The sequence below is a fragment of the Salarias fasciatus genome, chromosome 12 (genome assembly GCF_902148845.1).
Source record: "Salarias fasciatus chromosome 12, fSalaFa1.1, whole genome shotgun sequence".
NCBI classification, from domain to species: domain Eukaryota; kingdom Metazoa; phylum Chordata; class Actinopteri; order Blenniiformes; family Blenniidae; genus Salarias; species Salarias fasciatus.
In genome coordinates this window covers 14718172-14744163 of record NC_043756.1, presented here as the reverse complement: position 1 = coordinate 14744163, position 25992 = coordinate 14718172, and the positions used below count along the sequence as shown (strand labels likewise).

The 25992-nt window shown below is 41.9% G+C and overlaps 1 protein-coding gene across 1 annotated transcript; it reads left to right on the top strand.

Annotated features, from left to right (window-relative positions):
* Positions 1 to 808: 808 nt before the first annotated feature.
* On the top strand, positions 809 to 25167 carry LOC115397755 (protein prune homolog 2-like). The gene is made up of 10 exons (XM_030104214.1): positions 809 to 1013; positions 6674 to 6775; positions 8497 to 8699; positions 9018 to 9187; positions 11863 to 11973; positions 12966 to 13054; positions 20832 to 20981; positions 21540 to 21871; positions 21979 to 23948; positions 25061 to 25167. Exons 1-10 carry the CDS (start codon positions 975 to 977, stop codon positions 25165 to 25167), a joined length of 3273 nt encoding a protein of 1090 aa, XP_029960074.1. The 5' UTR covers positions 809 to 974.
* The last annotated feature ends 825 nt before the right edge of the window (positions 25168 to 25992 follow it).

Sequence of the window (25992 nt, the reverse complement as noted above, 5' to 3'; positions counted from 1 at the left end):
TCGGTAACTTTCAATCAGTTAATCAAAAGACACTGTATGGTACAATAGATTTTTTTGTCATTGTAACTGAGATCTAGATTATAAATAAAACAAACGTATAAAAAATTGAATTAAACGCATTTGACAACTGCAGGCTTGTGCAATGACTTACCAGATTAGATTTCGGTTTTTCAGGCCCTGAGGATCCAAATAACTTAATCAATAACATCATAGGATGTGGGCAAACATGAGAAAACCAGGAACTAAAAGCAGACGTCTGAGAATGTGAACAGTGCGCATTTCCAAAGCCCTGATCCAGGAGGGCGGACCTGTGTGTGCGTGTAGAGCAGGGCTGTTATTCACACGGCCATGTTTCAGTTTAATTAAAGTGCTCCCTGACATCAGCCCTCACAGAAAGGCATCGCTGCGCCCTGGTCGTGATCACATTGCGGCATTTCTGCCGCGCGCCAGAGGAGCGCGGAAAGGCGCTCGAGACGCGTGGAATGACACGACGTGGTGCTGAAGCTCTTCTATTTATCATTCACTACATCCAGCGCGCGGTCGGGCGCCGAGGCTGCGCGCAGAACGCGTGTTGTGTTCGCGCATCGGTGTGTTGGAGGGTGGGCGGGTTAGGTACGGAGGTGGGTGGGAGGAGAGGGGGGCATCCTACCGCAGGGAGCGCGGCTGAATCACCGAGCGCGCCTCCGCCGGATCTCCTCTTCCTGCCGTCACACCCACCGCTCGGTGTTGTGGGTTCACCCCGTAGAGGAGGGGAGGACCGACGGCTCACACACACACACACACACACACCACACACACACGCAGCGGCAGATAGTACTGCAGTGCGAGCGCAGCAGGGGACTCGGAAGCAACGAGAGAGAGAGAAAGAGGCGGAAAAAAAAACGCACGCACGCACACGCACACACAAATATCAGCTGCCGAAACTTGGTGTATATGGAGAGATCTGCAGCAGCGCCGTAGCGACGCAGGCCGACATGGAAGAGTATTTGCGGAGGGTCCAGAGCAGACTCGGGGTGAGTTGAGAGCCCTCAGCGGCGTTACCGCCAGGTTGTGGATGTAATGAATGAGACCATGACGGGAGCGAAGCTGCTGCTGCTGCTGCTGCTGCTGCTGCCGGGCTACAGGCTGCGTTCCTGTTGCTGGAAAAAAAGGGGAAAAAAGCGCACGGCAAAAGCCTCTCACGTCCCCTCGGTCCCCCCATAAAAGCACCTGTAGATCGCCAGTCTGCCAGCACAGGGGGGCAGAAAATACGTGTTTGGTCCCTGACAATAAGCACGTTGCGTTTACAGGAACATCAGTGCGTGAATTTGAATGAGGGGCTTTTTAATGAGAGGGAGGCGCGACATCAACAAGTTTAGCCAGAGGCTGTCCTTCCTTCCCTGCTATCTGGCTGCTCTGCAGATACTGACTCACAATTTGCATTCGATACTGAGGCTGCATGTCGGTTCACACAAAAGGAAAAACCTACAGCGAATCCCAGACAGCCTAATTTATATGGTTTAAGTGAAACAGAACCACCATTCATCTGTGGAGCACACAAACTTGCTATTATTATTCAGTCTCTACTTTTTTTTTTTCCATTTCTGCATGTTTCTCCTGGCAGTGCTGCTGTTTCTGCTCAGACAGTGACTCTCAGTGGATCTGTATGCCCTGAGGTCATGGGGCCCTTAAAGCTGCTGTCTATAACATGAACTTTAAGCCTTAATACATAATACTGATGTCTTTAAGAATGAAGAGTTTTGTTTTCCAGGTAGGTTGTCTGTGCTGCGGTTTAGGCTGGGATGCTTTAGCTGAGCTAAGCACAGTGTTTTTTATGATTTATTGAGTTGTCTCCATTGGCTACACAGCAACCTGTCAATTTCAGGAATTCATCAGAAAAAGCCTGATGTCCCTATCAGCTGTCCTGTTTTAAATTAACCACAAGCAGGGAAAACACGTTTCCCTGCATGTTTCTCATGCTTGTGGTTAACAAGTCATCCTGGTTCTGTTTTTCAAGTATTACCTTTGGAAAGAAAGATATAAACAGAATTTATCCTTCATTTACTTAGCACATTCAAACAAATGCTGTTGCATATTTTTCATTCTTCCATCCACAAACTGTTGACTATAGGTAACTTTGCTCTAAAGGTACCTGGAGAAATTCAATAGTGCTTGTCACTGGTGAGGAAACAACCTCATCTCATGGAATATTTGGTCACTGTTTTTAAGTATTTTGTGTATTTAGGCTGTGTATTGTATATGTATTTTAGAATTTTGACTTTTTTTTAATTTTGTGGAAGAAAAGAAATTATTTTGGGGTGAAGATCTAGGACATAGTCATATGAGTAAAAATTGGATTTGTTGACAGTATATTGACAAAAGAGTAAATACATACACTTTAATGTTCTTTAAATTTTTCATCCCTTGATGATCAAACCCCTGAACGAACAGGTGTCTGTCAGCACAAAACAGGCCTGCATATGGACGGCCTGTCTGGAGGAACAGTTTAACAGCATTTGGAGCTTTTATCTTGGATGTGCTTCGCAAAGACAGAAGGAAATCTGAGAAGAAAGAAAACATAAAGGAAGAAAATTCACAGATCAGCACGCACCAGGGTAATTGGGTGATAAGAGGGGCAACCGATGAGTGTAATGGACATACATTTCAGATAAAGTGTGACATACATCTTGATTAACAACCATTTTCCCATAATGCACATGCACACGTGCACGTGTACACACACACATATGGGACACAGTTTTTATCTCTTTCTGCTAGCACTCAAATATAAACTTTGAGGATTGCCTGTTCTGCTGACCGCTCTCCTCTATTCGCTGTCATTCTGTGTGTGTGTGTGTGTGTGTGTGTGTGTGTGTGTGTGTGTGTGTTTGCACTCTCTGGATGGCCGTGGTCCAGAACAGCCATACCCCTAATTGGCCTGGCTCTTAGTACTCACTGAGCCTCTTTCCTCTCAGTTTTTCTCTGTGTGGCTCTGCAGCTCTAACTCCTTCTCTCTCACATAGTTTGGCATCGAACCGAAGCGATTTGCTGAGTGTACTTCCAGCTCGGCCACATAAATCTCAGCTATTTAAGAACACCTTGAATGGCCTTGACTATTTGATTATCTACAAACCAGACATTGTCAAACTCTACATGTGGGATGAAAGTGCCGTCACATTTATTAATACAGTTTTCATCAATGTAAATATAAACACCATTATATAAGCATTGGCACACAGCACAAAGTTAGATAAGAATATAGTACAGAATTAGCATTATTTTTGCAGTTGTTAAGAGGCAAAGCTATCAGAGAGGTAAAAATATCAAAACTTCAAATGTGTTCCCAAAGATGACTGAAGGTTTACATGTTTCACCGTCTTCCTTGTTTCTTAACTCAAAAGACTTTACAATAATTCTGTTATTATTTTGTCAGTTTCTCAAGCTTTCCTCAAAGGCTTGCTCTGGTGATATGTGAAATACATTCAGTGGTGAGAAAAAGTTTTAGACACCAAAAAACAAAAGTCAACTTTCACGTCATGTAAAACTTATGAGTTTATTCCTTTAAAGAAAACCTTTTGTTTAAGCCATATGCAATACAAAGTGAGGCACATTAGGTCTCTCTCTCTCTCTCTCTCTCTCTCTCTCTCTCTCTCTCTCTCTCTCTCTCTCTCTCTCTCTCTCTCTCTCTCTCTCTCTCTCTCTCTCTCTCTCTCTCTCTCTCTCACACACACACACACACACACACACACACACACACACACACACACACACACACACACACACACACACACTCCAGCTCAAAGTCCAGTTAAATGATTTGTTCAGGTGAATGAAAATAAATCAAAACTGAGTCCAAACACTCTTACTTTTTCAAATGTGACATTTGCGCAGCTTTTGTACTTTTGTGTGAATGGCTTGAAAGCGTCTGTATGTAAACATGTGAAAATCATGTTAAAGGAATAATATGTTTTCCTGAGTGGCAGGGAGCTTTTACAGTGTCAGGCTTTCATTCTTCTGTTCTGCTAATGTGAAGGATTCTCCTGCAGCCAACCTTTCTCTTTCACAGAAAAAGCATTCTGTGAACGCACCATGAAACAGGTGGATAATGCCTTTAAGAGAAACTGCAGTTTCAGTTTGTCAGTTATGAAAGATCCTGACTGCAACAACTTATCCATTTTTTGGTTTATCCATTGAATATGGGTGTGTGTGTGTGACTTTGTGCTCTCTGGGATCAGCTTTAGCTTCTTGATCGACTTTAGTTTCTCGCAACTGGATAAAGCAGTATAGATGATGAATACTTGATTACAGACAAAAGAAAAAATACAATGCAGTTATTAAATAATGGTTAATTTTGACACATCAGTTATAAAACTTACATGATCAATTTAACATGTAAACAAAATCATGTTCCAAATGTACAACTGTCCCCTTTGTATTCTGGGCATAGACAGTTACAGTTTTTTTTTTTTTGGGGGGGGACTTTATTGAAAAATATACATTGAGGCAGATGTGTCTATAAAATAGATCAACTAAGTATTTTGAAAACCTGCCGTGAGATTAGCAAAAGGAGAGATGAGAGCAGCTGAATGCAGCAGGCGGTACAGAGCTCTGAGGAAGAGGACTCAGATTGAAAGATATCAAATGGCCAACACACGCTCGTGCATGTGTGAATGCGCACACACACACTCACTAATGCTTTGCTGCATGAGAACAGACACTGGCCTTTTCTCCCGCTAATGCATCACTTCCTTCTCTCTGGCTATCTCTTATTGATTTATTCGCCCTCTCGCTTTCCTAGGAAGGAGCTGGCTGGAGACCTCCTCCCTCAACCCCTCTCTCTCTCTCTCTCTCTCTCATGCACTTCTTCTCAATCTCTTCACTTTTCTCCATGTTCTGTCCTTCCATTTTTATCCCTGTATCTTCTCCTCTGCTTATCTCTAATTAGTCCCTCCTTTTTATTCTAACTCCTTATCACATTTTCTCACCTGTCAGTCCTCCCTCTTGCCGTCCCGTCTTTTCTGCACCTCCAGGCCTGATATTCCAGCCCTCTTTTCCATAAGCCTCTTCTGGACAGAATGACCCCCTTTTCCCCAACCTCACCACACTCTTTCCTCTCAACATCACCTAAACCAACAGCCTCTAAGGTTTTTTTTTTTTTTTTTTTTTTTTCTGGCCCTCCTGCTCTGTGCACAGAACTTCCATCTCTTTACTCATTTCATTTGCCCATCAAAGGTGAGGCTCTCTGGACGGAGACAAGACACTGGCTTCATTCCTCATGCATTATTACCTAAGCTTTATTTATCAAACTGCTGCATTAAGCTTCTTTAAATCACCAGACTCCATTATATATTTGATAAATAAGTATGCTGGACATTGCTTAAGCTTCCAGGTCGATATTTAAGAAAACAGGATTATCCACTTATAAAAGTAGTGCTCAAAGTGTTTAACTCCACTGACTGCATACTTCGATCACCGTTTCAACACATTATAATTAAGGAGATCATTTACTTTTAGTAATTTTGCTAGTATCTGAATGTACCTACACCACGCAGAGTTACCAACTACAATGTCTGACTTGAACAGGGACCTTTTTCCTTTGCTTCTCTTCGCTGCTGTAAAGCTGTCATTTCTTCCCCGATGCATCCCAGCACCATCGTACAAGTCCATTACGATGCACCACAGACAGACGAGATATTCATTCTATCCACATTTCCCTTTGTGATTAACGGAGCGGGCTGCATGCCAGGCTTGTACTAGGTGGTGATTCAGCTTATCTGTCGGAGATAAAACATCAGTGATTGACACAGGAAGAACACTCGGGCTGGCTGTCGCTGCCTGGGTGTAGTTTTGTTCTGTGTAACAAAGGCTAATTAGAATGTTTTCTTGGTTTTACTCATTGTATTCGGTGACAGAAGAATAGATTATTTAGAAAGCCTTACCTAACTTTCAGTAAGTTTGATGAGTTCCCAGTATGAATACACATCTGCAGACTTAATCTTTGTGTCCACAAATGACCTGTATATAAATAGCAACACGAGATTTACATTTTGCGTCAGGAGCTGTGTTAGTGAAAGATTGCCACATTAAAATTTTCTACTGATGGTCGCGTTCTACAAATGAAGGGGAAAACCTAATTTTATGCCTTTTTCACCAAGAGATGAATGTTTAATCTCTGTAATGGAGCCGTCATTAATGTCCACTTAACCTAAATGAGGAGTGTTTGTCCTCGTTGTTTACTGAAATTAATGGAAGTCATCGTTTCTCTGATAATCTGTGTTGCTCTGAATTGGAAGTAGAAAAAAAAAAGAATTCCTCTTCCTAATTTAGGCTGCTGTCCTGTCTTTACAACTGATTTGGTGAGCCTGTCACATCATATTCTCGTTGAAGCATGAACTGAACTTTGCAGGACTGAGATTCCATTAATAATGCATACTGTTGGTTACAAAATGCTGCAGTCATCTAACACACTCACACTGGCTCGATGAGGTTGAGCTGATACATAATACACAACATATCGGCCATCAGATCAAACAGCAACACTGTGCGGAGCCGTAAACCGTTTCCTTTGCTGGTTGTTGAAAAACAAAGATTTGGCCTCACAGAATAATGTCCTGCCAAGCACATTAAGAGATTTAAAAACATCAGACTCTCTAACCTTGTGTGTGTGTGTGTGTGTGTGTGTGTGTGTTTTCAGGCAGATGCACCAGAGAGTTCTATTCACGCAGTGTTGGGTGGGCTGGAGCCAGATGTGGACACTGTGGCTGCTACACTGTGTTTAGCTTTTCACCTGAGCCAGGTAACATGACTCCTCCGTCTCTGTGCTCATTTTCTTCTGTAAAAAAGTATTCCACATTGACAAGATCGGGTCTGTTTTTTAAAACTTCTTTTTTCATACCAGAGTTGATACAGCCTTCCTACCATTGTTTCCTGCACATCGTGTTAGTTTATTAAGAAAAATGCAGCATCATGGCCGCTTGGCTTATAGGGAGGCCAACCAGGAAAAACCACCATGAGCAGCGTTTTGTCCCACAATAGTGTGGTAAATCAGATACACCTGACCCACATACCTGCTCAGTGAGAGACAAAGAGACAGAACAAGGCAGTAACAAAGCACCACGGATAGAAACACCCCAAAAAGTCTGAAAGAGAAATAGCATGGCTTTAAAAAATATATTGTGTGTGTGTTCAAGCATGCGCATGCGAATGCACCCAATGTATTTGTTACCATTCAGATCACAATCGACTTATCTGAAGATTGTTCATTTGTCAAGAAGAAAACACTTTGATTCTACCGGACAGGAAACTGGAAGTGTGAATGTGACATTAGAAATAAAGAAGCAGCTGATTGGGAATAAGGACTAATATTTTCAAACATATCGAAAGCAGGAAAAAAAAAGTTAAATAGGTTTTAAAAGTTAGAAAGGTGGAACAAGCAACACATTTTTAATTAAAAAGTGTTGTGGAACTGAATACTTCAATACAAGGAAAATGATCAATCAAACAGCGACAAATTAAAAACCATTAAATAGTCCGAGTGGGAAAACTATGTGTGTGCTAACTCCGATAGTTATAAGAAATGAATATAGAATGACTGTCACTTTCATGATAAAGCCTGCTAAGTTGCGCATATTGAGCGGCCACATTTTACTTCGTTGTTGGCTATTATACTTGACTCATCATGTTTTAATCTGAAACACAGGAAGCTCTGCATTCAGCATAAAAACTGCAGCTCAGCTTAGGAGGAGATATTTATGGCTTGAGAGGAGTTCAGAGTAAATGTGCTGCTCTCTTTGTACCAACCTGTGCCTTGCTTTTATTCTCATTCCCTTTGTGATTAAGTATTCTGTTTGGCTTCTTTTCGGTTATTATCCAAGTCATTCCTACTGTGTGTAAAACAGAAATATGCTAAAACACAAAGAATCACTGATATAAACAGGTGGCCTCCGTCTGTGGCCGATCACTCAGTGCAGGTGCACAGCGGAGCTGGAGTTAGTCTATATGGGACTGAACCGCTGCTGGTTCTGCACGTCATCCATATCAATATCCTCTGAAATCATTCCTGTCATACACATCACAATCCGGCCGTCCCAGGCGAAAGATAAACAATTATGAGACAGTGGTGGTGGTATTCCTATTCCTAAAATCTGAATATTGCTCAAAGCTGGTGACATTGTTTGGGCTTTTCTTCTTTTTTTGGATGTTTTCCATGTAACCCCTGTGTTCATCCAAATATACAGAAAAATACAAGCTGGCATTATCTAAAGTGCTATTTTGGCAAACACTGCATGTCATTGCCATAACAGTAGAGCGGAAGAAGAACAGACAAACACACACGTGCACGCGCGCACACACACTTTTCTGTAACTTTTTTGTGATGTAGTTTGATCGCTTTCTTGTGCATTTGAATTTTAAATTTTGTCTGATCATATTTGACCTTATTAATAAGTGTATCCTAATCATCTGATCCCTAATCCTTCACTCCTTGTCGGCTTTATGGATTTTGTCCGTGCGCCTCAGAAGGAACCGTCGGGTGGAGTTTGTGTGCCGGTGCTGTGCAGCCGGCGGGGCGATGCGGCGCTGCCAGAACAAACACTGAGCTATCTGCAGAGTATGAAAATTAGTGAAAGGTCACTGGTGTGGAAGGAAGACGTGGATCTTGTGAAGCTCCATCACACGGGAAAGCTGTCTCTCACACTGCTCAGAGATGGGCTGCTGGACAGGTGAACACACTCTTCCCTTTTGTTGATGTGAACCACTTACTTGGGAGCAATAAATTTAAGAGGCTTCAGATTTCAACTGACTGATGTGTGTGTGTAATTGTGTGTGCACACAGAGATGTGCGGGCGCTCTGGGTTCTGCCTGAGTCGACTTGTTTGTTGATGTGAAAATGAGAGTGAGACTTTGAGATTGTTTGCATGTGCATTTCACTCCTGTGTGTTTTCATCCCGTATGACCTAAAGGAAAGTTGTATTTATGCAAATGCATAACAGCCCTCAGCAGCCGTCCGCATTTTCACCACTGTGCTCCGCCTCTCCTAGCGCTGAGTATCAGACTCTGGAGTCCAGCATCCTGCGAGTGGTCCATCACGACGGGCAGCAGCAGGACACTGGCGATGATGGGACGCCATCCGCCGTGGCGGCGGTCGCAAGAGAGATTCTTCAAGAGGCAGCAGAGCACATCAGAGCAACGCTGGGGGAGATTCTTGGAGGTGAGGGAGGCACAAGTGCTCCCCCAGGGGGGAGTAATGGGGCGATGAAGGAGGACACACACAAATCCCCTGACATGACTCGCTTAACACCCACTAGGAGATGGAGAAAGGGAGAGATGAGGGGTGCTGAATGTGAGCAAGAAAAAGCTCACAGTCCCATAATGTGACTCTTTTCTTTTGAAATATTTAGTGTTGTAAACAGGTTTTTTTTTTTTCATTTCTCAGGTACTGAGGTGTCTCCTCAAAAGTAAGGATACATGGTGGAATTTGTAAATGTTTCAAAGTCTTTGAATGAAGGCAAAAATTAGAAGGTGGAGATTGGTAGAGATCAAGTGTGTTTCTGTGCAGACAGACATTGTAATTAAACTGATTACTTCTTTATCATAGCACCTATCAGTAGGTGGGATCTATTAGCCAGCAAGAGATCATTTTGTTCTCAAGGTTAATGTGTTAGAAACAGAAAAAAAAAATCAAATATATTTATTTTATACAGTACCTTTCCCAAACTACAGCTCTTGTGGGTTGTTCCCAGTTGGCAGTGGTACTGTCATTATCTTTGGTGAAATGAATAAAAATGGTCATGGGAGGGCATGGGGAGCGACAGCTGACCGGTGTGATCTGATCAAACAGATGAGCGACTGTAACTCAAACTGCTGCAGAGGTTAAAGTTGTCTCTGTTAGTAAGGTGTTAAAGTACTACACAGCATATCACAGGTTTCATGTGCTGGAAAGGTGGAGGCCATGCTCATTGTGTTCTGCTGAAACCTCCAACAATGAGTATGACCATCAAAACTGGTTACATTTACATCCATGGATGTCCAGGTGCATATATGTTGTTTACATGTCTGCACCAGGTCGCATTATTGAAAGAAGATAAGTCGGCGGAGGTAGCGTGACGCTTCGGGCAGTATTATGTGCAGGTTTTACTTCTGCCCGTTGTTCCTACCTAAGTCATGTGGCAGACTATGTAGATCATTTTACAGAAACAGAGCCCCCTCATGGCAGTGACCTCTTTCAGCAGGTTACTGCACCCTGCCACGAAGCAATGATGCATCAGGAATGGTTTGAGAAACACAATAACTGCAGTTCCAAGTGTTGACTTTGCCTCCAAGTCCCTGACATACTGTACTCCAATGATTTTAAAAAAATCTATAATTATTATACATTTATAGTAATGTGGTTACTTTAGTTGTGATTCAAGCAGGGTTAGCTGGCAGTGTTCGTCATCCGGATTAAGATTTAGCTGGTTTAATAATGCCCTGCTGCTTTTCTCTTCTGTCTTCAGCAGTGATTTATATATTTAAAGACAGCGCAAGTGAACAGAAAAGGAAAACAGGATTAAGGTGGATAAAGAGAACAGAAGAGATAGTAAAACCAACTAAAGTGCAGAGACGGCAAAAAAAATATGAATAGATCAATAACATGATGTACTTTAAGTAGTTTACTTGCCTTGTTTCTCAGTGAGAGTGCTCTTTCAGTTTATTGATTTCTAAACTACATAAACTCCACAGGAAGATAAGTATGACATGGGTGAAGAGAACTTTTTATTTCATTTTCTGAAAGATCTTTTTTTTTTCCACGTGAAAGATTTACTGATATCCACTCACACACTGCTCACTTCACTGGTCGTTCTACAACCCCACATTCATCCAGCAGTACATGACCTCTGGGTCCAGAACGTGATCACAGATACAAGCAGAGGTTTTTTTTCCTTCACAGTATTGTGAGGTAATAACACATAAAGGTCAGTTTCCTCATCTAAATTTTCTCAAAACGACACAAAAACACATGTATTAAATTCTAATGTGTCCATTTGGTGCAAAGGAGACTGGTGAGAGGTTTTGGGTAAACCTTATAACAAAAGAAATGTATATTAGTTTATAATGCTAACTGTTACTTGTCAAGTAAATCCTTCACTCACTCTTTTAGTGCCTTGGTAATATTACTATGCTCACACAGAATTGGAGTAAAGTCTGTGGAACTTTTCCTTCAGATGAGTGATTAAAAACTGTTTGACAAAATCCAACTTTTTTGGCTATAATTAAGTCTAGCCTAATGTCACTTATCAATTTATCTTTGGTTCATCTTGGTAAACTGAATTTGAAGGAGCTCTGAAGCCTTTTTCTTATACATAATAGTATGTAAATTTAAGAAGCAACAATGTAGCATTTTTATTCAGTTACAGCAGCTGGTTACTTTGTAATCCATCAGGAGGAGGATGTTGTTTGTGATACTGAACCCAGCATAGCGTCATTTTATGGCAAGTAACAAGGTCACAGAATCTTAATTAAACGTAACTGCATTATAAAAAATCAGAATAGTCATCAGTTCCTACTCTGTCACTGCCGTAAGTATGGCGGATGCAGGGAAGTGGTGCTTCATGATGTGTTAATTCCAACATGAATCTGAGACTCATTATATGTGGATTTCCTTGGCTTCAGACCCGAAGGTGCTGTTCTACTTCAAACTTGATATGAGAAGGTTTTATTTATGAAATGCAGAAACAGCTCAACAACACTTTAAGAATCGGCATTTTGTACTCACTGAAGCAACGTTGCATTTGAGTGATTTGAATAAAAGCCACTCACTGTGTGTGTGTGTGTGTGTGTGTGTGTGTGTGTGTGTGTGTGTGTGTGTGTGTGTGTGTGTGTGTGTGTGTGTGTGTGTGTGTGCAGAGGCTTTGCGCCTCCAACAGGAAGCTCTGTGGCTCAAAGATGGTTGCCAGTCAGCACAGCTGGAGGAGCTCATGGTGTCCTTGGAGCAGTGGAGACGTCACCAGTTAGAAGGTATCGATCTGAACAAATAGTCAATTTAACACGCATTGCATGCACGCAATTGCACGTTTAGAGCTAAGTGAGTGGATCAGGGTGGCATGCATCAGACTGATTTAAGGAAATGCTTTGAGCAACACAGACTGTGTTGCAATATGTTTCCAGTGTGCACAGAGATATAGTCTAGAAGCATCTGGAGCGTCTGCCAGTGCGATATACATTCTAATATAATGAAAGAGGTTTCCAGTCTCAATGATATAAAACTTCATCAGATTCAAATGGATTCATTTACTCCTGAGTGGCAATCAAAACCTGTTGAAAATATGAAGTATAATCACAGACATATATAACCAGTCTGAGAACACTGTGGTTCACTTTGTGCTCATAACAGTGAGTGAAAACATCTCAAAACTTTGTTTTATCTTTTCTTTATATCCTTAGTGTTTTTATTTTGTTGTGTTTTATTGTTTTATTTAAAACAGTTGTGTTTATAGTCTTACTTCTTTTCTTCTAGTTTAATATATATATATATATATATATATATATATATATATATATATATATATATATATATATATATATACATACTGTTTAATGTTTTAAGTCATACTTCTTATGTACAGCTCTTTTTCAACCATGGTTGTGTGAAAGGGCTTTACAAAAAAAGCCAGTATAGCGTGGCACACAGCAGTTTTACAAGATCTGAGGACAGTGTGTACAGTGGTGATTAGCAAAATATCTGATGGAACACACACGCTGTGTAAGGGCTTCAAACACCAGTTATCTCGCCTTTTATCAGGAAATGCTTGGACTCTTGCACCTTCTGATTTCAACTTGATTTTCTGGACATACCCCGTCTCACATTCTGGATTGGTTGCATTCATGGCTGTGTGTGTGTGTGTGTGTGTGTGTTTGTTTTTTCTCTCTGTTGTGAATTTGTTTTGTATCTTTTGGCGTGTGCGTCTCATATAACTGTCAGTCTGTTTGTGTGTGCTGGCTGTGTGTAGACACGATGCAGCGGCTGACTGCCGAGCTGAAGGAGTTCTCTGATGGAGAGATGACCATCGGGCTCACATCGCTGACCACAGATAAAGAGGTAGAGGTTCATGAACTATTTACCTTCATGCAATATATCTCTATGCCTGTGTTGTTTCATTGTATGAAACAAAAAAGATAAAAACGCGTCAGAATCTACAGATTTACTGTCCGCTTCTTTTTGTCAGCTGTTTTCAGAGGAGCTCGGGATTATGTCCAAAGTTTTCACAAAAAACACAGAAGAAAATATTGTTCGAGAAGTTACTTTTGATGGCGTTGATGTTTTGAATCCGTCCCACCTGCGCTGTGTCAGTTTTTGGAGGAGTGTTGTTCGAAACTTGAGGATCCCCCTCTGATGCTGTGATGCTCTGAATTTAGATGACATGTAGATGACAGCCTGAGGAGCCTCACACACTATCACTGAATCACCTTCACGCCCACTGATGTTCAAAAATCGAGCATGCACACTCTGAAACACAACACACTGTTTTCATGCCTTAAGGGGGGGATACGCATTCACTTTCATTCATTTGTTTCAGACTTAAATTAAGCTTAAACTGTAGTATTCCTGCTTGCAACTAACATAAATCTGACCTCAGTATGTCCTTAAAACAAAGCAAGCAAAAGTCAGATCAGTTTATTGAATTCCTTTTGCGGGATCCTGATATATTGTCGCAATGGTAACCTGAGTTCTCTGACCAGCCAATGTGCAAATTAGTTGACATACAGTATGTCCCCAGCAGTATAGAGAAACCAGCGTGCACACACACATTTGTTTCATATTAGTTTTGACTTCAGTTTCTCTCAGTCAGTCTGTACGCTTGCACACACACACACACACACACACACACACACACACACACACACACACACACACACACACACACAGCTTTAAGCTTTAATCTTCCTCTTGCTTTTCTCCGTGTTGCAGACTCTAATGTGTTCACTGCCCCCACCAAAGCGCCCACCCCTCCCAAAAAAAAAAAAAAAAAAAAAAAAATCATTCATTATTTCTTTTATATCTCCTTCTCTCTTCCTAAGCCCATTTTTCTCAGCGGCTGCCTAGCGTGCGGTATTAGGCTATGTGTAAAATAAATGATGTCTGTAGCCGTAGGGGTATGGCTCTGCCTCCCCCAGAAAACTACCTAACGTCCAAGGAACATTAAACACCCAGATCCTCGTTTAGCGAATAAATAACCATTCATTTGAATGGCTTTGTCTGCGTGTGCGCGCCGGACTTTCTGTGCATATTTTACCAGCGCTGTGCCTACATGCTGTGTGTCAGGAGAGAGACAGAGAGAGCGAGAGAGAGAGACGGAGAGAGAGGGAGAGGGGGCCCATTAGAGACTTAATATAGAATAAATGGCCAGGGGCCTGCATGTCGCCAGCGGACCCCAACTCCAAAGCGTCATGGTGGGTTACTAATGACCTGAGATCGGGCTCCAAAATGAACTCCTTATATGCATGTCATTTGCAGTGTGTATATATTTATATATTATTTTTTAATTGTGTTTGAAAAGAGAGTAAAACGGTATGAGAGTCATTTAGTGAGGGAGCTTAGGGAAGTTCTGCCTTAAATGATTCTTTCCAGAAAACTAAATAAATTAGATTCAATTAGTCTTTAATGGTTTATGTGATATGTGTTTTTCAGAGTGTGCACAGTATGTGTGTGTGTGTGTGTGTGTGATGGCAGTTAAAGGGGACAGTGTTAGATATTTGGGTGAAAAAAAATTGACAATGATTACCTAGTTAGCAGAAGAAAAAGCTTGTGGTGTGCGCCGTAATGACGAGGACATCATATAGACTGACTAATGTATTTCCGTATACTGTACAAACATACATTAGTCAATCTGGGTGTGTCTCTGTTGTGGAGAGAAAAAAAAAAAAAGCGCAAATTAAACTTTCAGGCTCACTCAATTCAAAGCAGGGCAGTAAATATGTCTGTCAGTTGCTCAAACAGCATTTCTGTTTTTGGCTAATGTGGAGCAAAGTGTTACAACAGTCACACAAACAGCTTTTTTTCTGAATCTGTTAAAGCTGTCAGTAACACGTTATGATGTGAAGTAGGATTATTGTACTGTTGTGGCGAGCAGATCAGGAGCCAGGAGTTTTCAGGTGCCTTTCTCAATGACACATTGTTGTTTTGTGGCATCACCTGTAGATCTGAACGCAAGTCAGCGAGTCAGAGAGTGGAATCAATGTCTCGGCAAAGTTCAAAGGGCTTTCTGACCCAATGTAGCATTTTTAGCTCACTCTTATGAACAAAAGCGACTCGTTTCAGATATTCGTGCCCGTGAGTGTGCACTGGAGTTGTTCATAGCTGAGAAATTAGCGCTAGCAGATGAAGCTTTGGTCGGAAGAAGAGTCGTCATGCTGTGGAGTTGATGAACTGTGAGGAGGACAGGAGCCAGCAGCCACACATGCACGCACGCATTGACACACACATGCCTACAGGGGACATTACACTGACTTGCATTCATTTGCTGTAGTGTAATCTCTAATCTTCACCTAATACCGACTTTGGCCTAATCTTAACGCATGTTTTCACTGGAAATATCATGAATTCTCTCATAGCAGCATAAGACACCAGTGAGTATGTTGTCAGATCTAGATACCCATCTCAGTAGACACACACACTTTTCGTCAGCCCGTCAGATGAAGCTGGTTTACCGTCACACCTCTGTTTGTGCAGTAAAAAGCTCACGACCACAGGTGAGTGGTGGAGTATAGATGGAGCCATAAATCAAATGCCCTCCCTCTTCACACGCTGTATTTACAGAGCTTACATGTGATGTTGGAGCAATCTGTCAACCACGCAGCTTATTTTGTGAGCCCTTCCGAAAAAGATTTTCATTCGGCACAGTAACTCACCTCCGACCATGAGGAGGCAATCCGCTGATGCTGCTTTACTCTTCTTTCCAAACTATGGTGTGAAGCCCACAGCCTGGAGATAACAGAAAAACATCGTCCGTTACGAGCGCAAAATGATTTTTGAGCTCTTAAAACTGGAAGCTGGATCCTTGGTTAATTTTATATCCCAAGACTTAAATGTATAACCCAAATCATGGGATAACACACACTTTTGTGGCAATGCAGGCAAGTTAACTTAATTGTGGTTCTTGTTTTCATGGATTTAACATTGCGTATTGTAGAGGTAGGTTTCTGTGTTTTATGCTCTCTTGGTGTGCATGTATGCCCATCTCTCCATCCACCGTGCTTTAGGTTTTGTTTTGGTGACGTTGATTGTCTCTAATGCGTTGTTTGTTCACAGTCCTCCGGCCCTTCTGTTTGTTTATGCAGGGCCAGTTTTGCCCTACGCCACTTGCACAAATAATTATGCTTGCTAATGAAGGGGCCCGCAGCCACGGCACTCAGTAAATGCCTTTCTGATGAGAGGCACTTGGAGACAGCAGGTGCAGGGTGGGCCTCCCAGGGACTAAGATTGAAGACCAGGGAGCCAGGGTGCCCCGCCTGTTTTTCCTTCCGTCTTTCTATCACTCCCCGAGTTTCTTACTCCGTCTTTCATTATGCTGCAGTGACTTTGTCTCTGAAAGTTAAGTACTGCTGTAGCTGCGTCAGACTGAGTGATGATTCAAGAGTAACTTTCATGGCTATTGTATGCTGTGCGTTTTTGATGGTGCAGAAAATTTCATGTTGCAAATGTATAACACATTTTTGAGTGTTATTTGTGATTGGTCATTCTGTGGGAATCCTGGTCGGTGTAAGGCCCTTTGTTCTCTGCTTTGTAAAACTTTTTAATTTTAATAATTTAATTGTCATATCCTGTGAAACGCAACAGTATAAGATTAAAGTGATAAGTTGAATTTCCCCACTCAGTTTTGAATTATTTTCTTGGCGTCTTTCTTTCATCCACCCATCTTCTGTTGTTTCCAGTTCGGAGACATGGAGCACTTGAGCCAAATATATAAGATAAACACATTAACTGCATCCTAAGAATCATGTTTTGATGTAAATTTGACTGCGACATGTTGTACTATCTTCTTTTTGTACACAAATATTATATTTATTTGACATGTCTGCACAACACAATCATTATCCAGCATCTTCTTACTCATCCTATCCTCTGAAGAAAAGAGAATCTTATGATTTTTCTCTGTTTCCCCATTTTCTTTCTCCCCCTGTGGCTTCCTCAGGCTTTGAGGGCAAACAAATAAACAAAGCAAAACATTTATAGACTCAGTGCTTGCATCTTGGCCCCAAAATCCCTGCACTTAGAGCTGAGTGAATGAAGCATGTGGAGAAGGCCCATATGAGAGACAGACAGAAAGACATTTGGGGTTGTTTCTCTGCAAACTTTCGTACCACCCTCCCCTTTTCCCTCTGTCTCTCCAAAAACTTCCCGAGCAATAATACGGTGCGTGTGTGTGCGCGCGCGCGCGTGCAAGATGGCAGCCAGTATGTGCACACATGCATGTGTGAGTGAGTGTGTGTGTGTGTATGAGGCAAGCGGTATATGTTGCACATGTGTGCGTGCATTTGCATGTGTGTGTGTGTTTGAGCAGGGTGGTGTCAGCTCGCTCCTTGCCACCCCATTTACTGTAGCTGTACCGCTGTGATCACAGACAGATGTATAAATCAAACCTCGCTTGATGGATTCATCAGGGTGGCGAAACGATCGCCTGAGAAGAACTCGCAAGTCTCTGAGCATTCTGTGTTCTGACAGAAAGGGTATGCAAAGAGCCTAAATGGATGAACGCTTGATTAATTCTTTGCCGGAGATGTTAGCGACAGCAGGAAATGTGTTTTTGCTTTGACTGTGTTTGCACGGGAATTTACGCACGCGGGGCGTGAGTTATGAGGCCTGAGTTTTGTACCTAAGGCTATTGTGCATAATGACGGCAGGTTGGGAGAACTGCGAGCAGCCGCTAAAGACTTGCTACCTGTGGAGCAAAGACAACCAATGAGGGAGGGAGGGAGCGTGTGTGTGTGTGTGTGTGTGTGTGTGTTTGTGTTTGTGTGCGTGCGTGGGCTTTGTTGGTGGATTGGGACTGAGGGTGGGATGAAGATGAAGCCGCAAACAGTGTGATAGCAAGACGTGAACGGGCAAACTTTTGCAGGAAGACACAGGTGAGGGAGAGAAAAAAATTGGAGTTGGGCAGAAGAACGACAAGAAAAGTTTACACCAAAAGAAAAACAAAGGAACAGAATGAAGAACAGCAATATGCGGAAGAGAAATATATGCAAGAGTTGGCCAAAATCTCACTGAAATTTGGAGATGTAATCATTGTCATGTTAAAAAAAATGCTCAGTTGACTTTAAGGTGCCCAAACTGCAAGAAATATCCTCCAATGTTCAAGGTTGATGAACATTTTTTCCTCTCTCATTTTGAACTTCAAAACAAATTCCATATCGTAATTCTCATAGTTTGATTGAGAAATGTGCTTTGAATATAGATTTTACACAGGTGAGTTAAGCTGAAAGCGTTCTTTTGCAATAAAATATCTAAGGATTAGTCTGTCACTCTACGTGTACTTAAAAAAGTGGTTTGTACTTTTATCTAAGTGATTTTTTTTCAACAATTTATAAGTACAATTCAATAAATCTAACATTGATTGTGCGTCAGTACTAATGTTCAGTACTCTTCACGCTTTAATTTCAGTCTAACAAACTGATTTAATTAAAAAAAATTTTTTTTAAGTTGTTTAGTTATAAGTAAGCAAACAGCGAGCATGAGCCAGGCTTAACCATCTATCAGCCTTCTGCAACAGTTTCAATTGTTATTGAAGTATTGTTGTATTTTCTTCTGTTTTCTTCGTCGGAACACACGGTATATTTTCATGAAAGGCAAATATATTTTCATTGCAAGACATTTTTGAAAAATTGGGAGTGCATTTGGGAGCCAAAGGTCTGGTCTTACCTGTGTCTTTCCTTTTTTTTTTTTTTTTTTTTTTTTTACATATGCATCAATTAGAATTGAAAGCAAGTTTCTTGTCTGGGCATGAGGCAATAGTTAAAGTTTCAATATGATTTGCCGTAGCTTTTGTACAATATATGATCCTGAATCAATGACTCACTGTAATTTTCCCTCATATTGCTTACAATGTGAGTTGATATTAAACACACCTGCAATATCAGGATGTAGTCTCAAAATTAAAATGATTAAAAAAAAAATAAAGGAAATGTTTGATTTTAACCCTTTGGTTTATGATGTCTTTATGACTTTGAAGCTCAGCAAGTGAGAAATAGGTCTCTGTCCAGATCCTGAGGTGCTTGAAGACAGCTAGCAAGTGGATTTTATATCTAACATGTTGATAATTTATAAGAAAAGGCAATCTGTGTATCTGGGGGTGGCAGAGGGAGAAAGAGGAGGGGCAGACAATATGAGTAGTAATTTACTCGGTTAAGAGCCAAATGGCAGACAGACTGTCTCCCTGCGTGTTATCACAGAGATTTGCACTCTGCTCGTTTTCCGACTATGTTTTCCTGACTTTGTGTGTGCGCACACGCGTGTGTGTGTGTGTGTGTGTGTGTGTGTGTGTGTGTGTGTGTGTGTGTGTGTAGCTTTATGTGCATATGCACACAGTTGGGTGGAAGCTTCATCTGAATATCGGCATCATCTGCACATCTCTGTGCATATTGCACTGTAAATGATGAAGAGTTTATTGCTTTGCTGAAGCTCATATGTGTACATACGGGCACGTGTTTGTTCATAAACTGAAATTACAATCGAGGACTGCAGGTGGATTTATATTTGTCTTTATGTGTTACATTTATATAAGTCTTTGCTTGTACATTAGTTCTCATGTGACTGAATATGTGTGTTTTAACGAATCTTGCGAGGCTTCATTGCACTCATCAGGATATCAGCGTTGAGAAATGGCAGTGTCAGAGAAGTGACAGTGTGTGTGTGTGTGTGTGTGTGTGAGAGAGGATTGATGGGGCTGAGTCTGCCATATTGTGGGGAGAGAGAGAGAGAGCGAGGGAGGTGATGGAGGGAGTAACGGGGAGGAGTATTGTAGCCCCCTCTTCCTCACAGGTTAATATTGACACAGCCTGGGCAGATCTAACGCCTGAAGCTCTCATCAATCACTTTCAGCGGACCCATACAAACACGCTCAAAACACATTTTCGCGCAGTAGAAGTACCACACATGGCGTCAGAGCGCTGCAGTGAAAAGACACGCAAACATCTTCAAACACTGCTGGAGTATTTGGACATGGCAGTCAGCATTAAAAGAAACACGTTTTAATGACTGTCAGACGCACAAATGAATGTCAAACTTTTATTTTTTTTTCCATCATTGTCTTTTTAGTTGAAAAGTTCTACTTAAATAAGCACAACAACAATTTTGGGGACTCGTGAATGCAAAGCAAACAGTTGTACAACAAATCTAGATTAATCAAGCAAATATGTTTTGAAAAGTATCACTTTGCACTCTTTATGCGTAACCCTGCGTTGCAAATTATAGCTGCCATAACATTGTTGTTAATCATTTCACAGAGAAAGAAAAAAACAAGTTCCCTTGACAAACAAAACAATTAATTAATGCAACTTTACATCCATCAATCACTGTGTGTGTCATCGAATTACCATAATCTGTGCATGGTGGCTGTTTTAAGAGCAAACAGTTAATTTCCAAACAATAAATCACAAAGTGTCTCTCTACCCCTCTGTGCATGTTGACAGCTTCGTCTCTCATTGCTACAGATGATTTCTTTACTTGAAACCACTGCAGTTTTACTCAATTATATTAAATCATATGTGCAATAAAAGTCGGGGTCTAGCAAAGTTTCTCATACAGTTGTAACCAGAATGAAATACTTATCAGTAACTTTTGGACTATTTTGATAAAATGTCATCTTTTTTGTTACTTTCAGAGCTCGCATGAATATATAGATGGACTGAAATTCTTCACTCAACAACTTGGCTTTGAGGGTCTGGTGGTTCTTATGTCCGTCAGCGATTCAGTTCATCATCCCCGCCAGCAGGTGGCTGTCTACTCCAACAGCACAGATCTACTGAACCAGGTAAACCATCTGAAAGATCACCAGAACAGCCATCAGTGTGAGCTATTAAAGACTGTATTCCATAAAATAGCAGCTTATCACCGACTGTGTAACCAAGATCAGGAAGTCACTTGCACAGATCAAACAGTTCAGTCTTCAAACAGTTCTAATTTATTTATTGGAATCAGGTCTCATGCAGAGGAATCTGTCTGCAAGGCTAAAGTCATAAAATCCACAAGTCAACATCACAAAACCAAGAATAAATATATCGGAATGATTTCAAACAAATGCAAAGACAATCTATGAAACTTTATGTGGATGCTTTAGTGCAAATATAGACTCAGACACTGATCAGTAATGAGATGCAGGTGTGGTGAGTGTGAAACAGGAAGTGCACATGAGACCATGTGGCCCCTTTCTGGGTACACCATAAAATATAACGTGTGAACAAAGCAGGAAAATGTCACAGTTCATGATGTGTAGTCCTTAATGTTTTGAAATGTTCTTGGATAAAAAACAATAAGAAAAAAAAAAAGAAAAAAGTCCTGAGGATTGAAATTTCAGTGGTTCTCTTTGCAGATCTGCTCTGAGTTAGAGGAGTCGTCCAGCTGGTCTCTTTCTGGTGAACTGGAGGGTAGAGGGAATCTACAAGTCTACCACATTCCTATCAACACCTCAGCATCCTCTGGTACCCCTCCTCTTTTAGAGAAAGAGATATATGACATCCTGAAGGATTTTGTGGACCGGCGGAGTTCTGTTTTGGCTTGCCACCCCAGCAGCAGAACCTCCTCCACTGAGGGCGTCGCGGGCAGTGTGGAGTTCTCCCAGGGATCATCTGGCATCAATGACATGGATGGTTCTGACATAGAGAGAACTGACGGAGGCAATAGTGATGTTGTGGCAATATCAAGGTATAAACTATATCACTGGCTTTGTTTTTGTTACATAGTGTCTGCAATAGTGGATCATCAAGTCAGAAATTGCTATAATTCAATTATATTTTGTCTCTTTGAAATAGGGGGATGGCAGATGGTGAAGAGGATCCAGTAGGCGCAGGAGTCAGTGCTGGTGGGGAGCTAGTCAGCCCCGACAGTGGCATGACCACCATTCGTAGCAGTCGTTCTTCCAAAGAAAGTTCGGTGTTTCTCAGCGATGACAGTCCAGTTGGGGAGATCATGACAGGTGGAGGTCCAACAGCAGGAGCAGGAGGATTCTTCCTTAGAAACCCTTCTCCTCTGGGGTTATCATCTCTTTCTCCTCCCATCCCACCTGAAAGGAGGAAGAATCGCTCTAGCAGAAACAAGAGCGACAACTTTGACCTGTTTAGTTTTGATCCATTACACAGCAGTGACCAAACAATGCGAGCACGAGGTGAATTAGCAAACTCAAGTGAAAGAGGAGATGAAGGTGAAAGAGGAGCAGGGAGCTCCAGTTTATCAGAGCTCGATGAGCTCAGCTTGTTAGATTTTTCTGCTCCATATTCATTGGGAGGGATAGAAAGTGCAAATTCTTCAATTGACCACCACGGTCACACTCATGGGAGCGAGATGTTGGACACTGTGGTTCCCCCTACTCCCGTCAACAGCCTGGTCGGTAGCCGCCCACCCAGCAGCTGTGGAGTCAGGTTCTTCCCAGAGGATGTAATTGAAAGGATTAATGGCCTTCAACATAAAGACAGTATGTCTTCGTCTTTATCAGAGACCTGGGATGAACTCGGCTTTGAGACACCAGGAGGGATGTTATCAGGTGATGGTAATACCTGGAATAGGCTCAAAGACTCTGAGAGCCCTCAGAATGTTATCGAGGAAGTTAGTGATAAAGACTTAATTGTGGACATCAGAGAAAGAGAAAGCAGAGAAGAAATCCAAAAGTCAGAGACGACTCAGAGGGTAAAGGGTCTCGAACCTCAGCTAAGTTTGATCACTGATCAGACTGAATCATATGACAACTGGAACCCAGATTCTTTACTTAGAGATCAGTGGGATGCCGTTTCACTGGCTGATCTTCAGTTGACACCACCAGAGGATGACATAACGGGGAAAGGCAAAGCTGCTCTCATTGGATCAAAAGATAGAACATCTTCTCTGTCTTTGAAGAAACAAGTCTTGAAGATGTTAACACCAGACACATCTAAAGAAGAGGATGAAGGAGTCCAAGGGGGAAAAAAACAGCTGGACTTCTGGACATACACAGCTCAGAAGGGATTTCTCAAATCTGATAGTGCCACCACCACATCGTACCCTGAATCTCTAGATATGTGGAATATGACAATTCGAGATGACAGTCTTTCACCTCTAACAACTCCTGACAACTTGTCCGAAAACTCTGGGTCCTTCTATGGAATACACTCAAATTTGAAGAGCGGCACATCTGTAGAGAGTCCAATGGGATACTCTGAGGGTGGAATGCAGATGTGGAACACCACCATACGAGAAGATAGTTCCTCTACAATAGCAAGTCCAGAAGGGCCTGAAAATGTTAAAAACCTGAGTCACATGGGATCATCGGATGCCAATGATGTACTCGAGTCACCTGCCAGTAAGCAGGGAGAGGAAGACAAAGCTACTACTGAGGATCAGATATATAAAGCAGTTGAGTTGAGAGGTAATGAAATAAATGTGAAAATAGTGATAGAATCTGCTGAAGGTGAAATAGAGGATGAAGGAACAGGTGACCGAGACATGGAAAGTGTTCAGAGCCAACAGAATTTGTCATCTGAACATTCAGAAGCTGAGACATTGGTCCAACAAGGCTCTGACATGTGGGACTTAACAGTCCATGGCATGGTCACCTCCACCTCTGAATATGACAATGTAGGGGCCGGTGCATGGAGCCTGACATCCTCACCTGATACCTATTCCAGTCCTGTTGTAGACATGATACAGCTAGAGGATCAGTCCAGCCCTTTCATTGCTGTGACCAAACATTTTCAAATGGGTGAGAGCCACAACCAGGGCGAGAGTTCAGATCCTCTGAGAAAAAGTGAATGTAGGGCAGTAATTTCAGAAAAAGAACAATCAACCAACCAAGTTTTCCTGTTTGAGGAAGCCAGTGAGTCGAGCTTTTTTAACAAAAGTAGGAACAGCAACAAAATTGAGGAAACTGAGTCAACAGACCAAACAGGTGATCATTCCCCATTTCTTTTGGTTGATTGCTCCACTGCAGTAAATCAAATTTCACAAAGTAAAGAACAAGCTGCTGAAGCTCATATCCTGCCTGAACAATCATTATCCCCTAGCCTTATGAGTTGGGACAGTCTTGCTTTAGATAAACATGGTGGCTCACATTCCGCTTCATCATCGCAAAATGTGACAATCACAGTCGCCCAAAATGTAGATGTGCCTATATTTGAAACCCAAGGCAACCACATAAATGTGGAGGGCAAAATAGCTGAAGCCATGTCCCTCAGCTCCAGCCCTGGAGGAGAGCGGGACACGATGAATAGCCCCGATAGCCTTCGAGCAGATAGTCAAGTTAAACATGGATCCAGTTCTGAAGGAGATTCCTTCTCAGGTTTGGAGATGGAAAGCATTGTTGTGTCCGGCACAGTTAAAGAAGCTGAAAATGAGTGGTGTGACAGGCCTAAGCGAAGTAGCAGGCAATCAAAAGGAACACATAAGTCCATGGAAACTTTTAGCATGCTCTCTTATGCTGCCACAATACTGCAAACTCAGGCCCAAACTTCACATCGCAATCAACAGGAGAGTAACACACATCGCAGTCAAACCCAGAGCAGAAAAACTGACACAGATGATACAGTTACAGAGCAGATTCAAGACACTCACTTCCAAACAAGTGCTGATAATGGCACCAAGCATCCCATGGTCCCAGAATCAATTAGTCACAGCCAGTCAAAGAATATCACTGAAGCTTTTCATCAGTCGGAGTCAAAAACACAGCCAGAAGAGGAACACTATGACACCGAATCAAGCTTTGTGGCTCGGAGTGTGTCTCCGTCATTAAGATATCCATCAGATCACTTTCTCAAAACAAGGGAAGAAGTTTATGTTCATTCACAGATCTCAATGGAAGATTCAGATGAGGGTGGTCAGTCACCCTCTGCACCTCCACAATGCCCCACATCCCTGGGTGATTTTCAGACCTGGGGGGATCATTTAGTTCGACAGGACACATCTCAAACTACTTCAGAACCGCAATCGCCTGGGCTTACCAACAGTTCCATCTCTCACACCAGCTCGTCGATTGACACCCCGGTCAGTGACTCGTGTCTTTCCATGGAGAAACGACTTGGATTACCATTTTCTGGAGACTTGATGGAAGAAGAAAATGATGAGGACCATGAGGAAGAAACAGATCACTCTAGCCTCCCAATGTGGACTTCAGAGGGAGAACGTCAAAGGAATGAAAGTCAACAGTTAGACCTTCTAAGCTTTACTGAGGACCTGACCGGAGGTCCTTCATTCCAACGAACGCTGGAGCCAATAAGGGAAGGGTTACAACAGAGCAGATTGGATTACTACCATGGACAAGCCCTCAGGGCAGATTCTCGTGATAAATGGTCTATTGAAGTGCAGACTGGAGACCATGAAGCTTCACAAGTTATTTTCTCACCTGTTTCAAGGTAAGCAAAAATCCATAAACCAAATGTTTACAATTTCTTTATTCCATGAAAACTTAGGTATTTTTGTTTGTGTTTACTGTATCATAGTTTTCCCACCATTATTGCTTTTGAATGAAATAGACTTAGGCCACAAAAAGTGAATAAATCACTAGGTATTCATACATTACATGTCCTACAAACAGATGTATAACCAGACCACCTATTTTAACGTCTCTAGATTTTTATTCTCTGCAGTTTTCTCAAGGAAGTCGATCAGAGGAGTGTTAGCATCTCTGAACAGATTGTCAGAATCAAACTACAAGGCCCTCCTGAGGAAATGAGTCTGGGGATCTGTGTGTGTGTGTGTGTGTGTGTGTGTGTGTGTGTGTGTGTGTGTAGACAGGATGAGAAAATGAATGAGCATCAGTGGTGAAGCAGGAAGAGGTTATGTGTGCATGTGTGTGCGTGCAT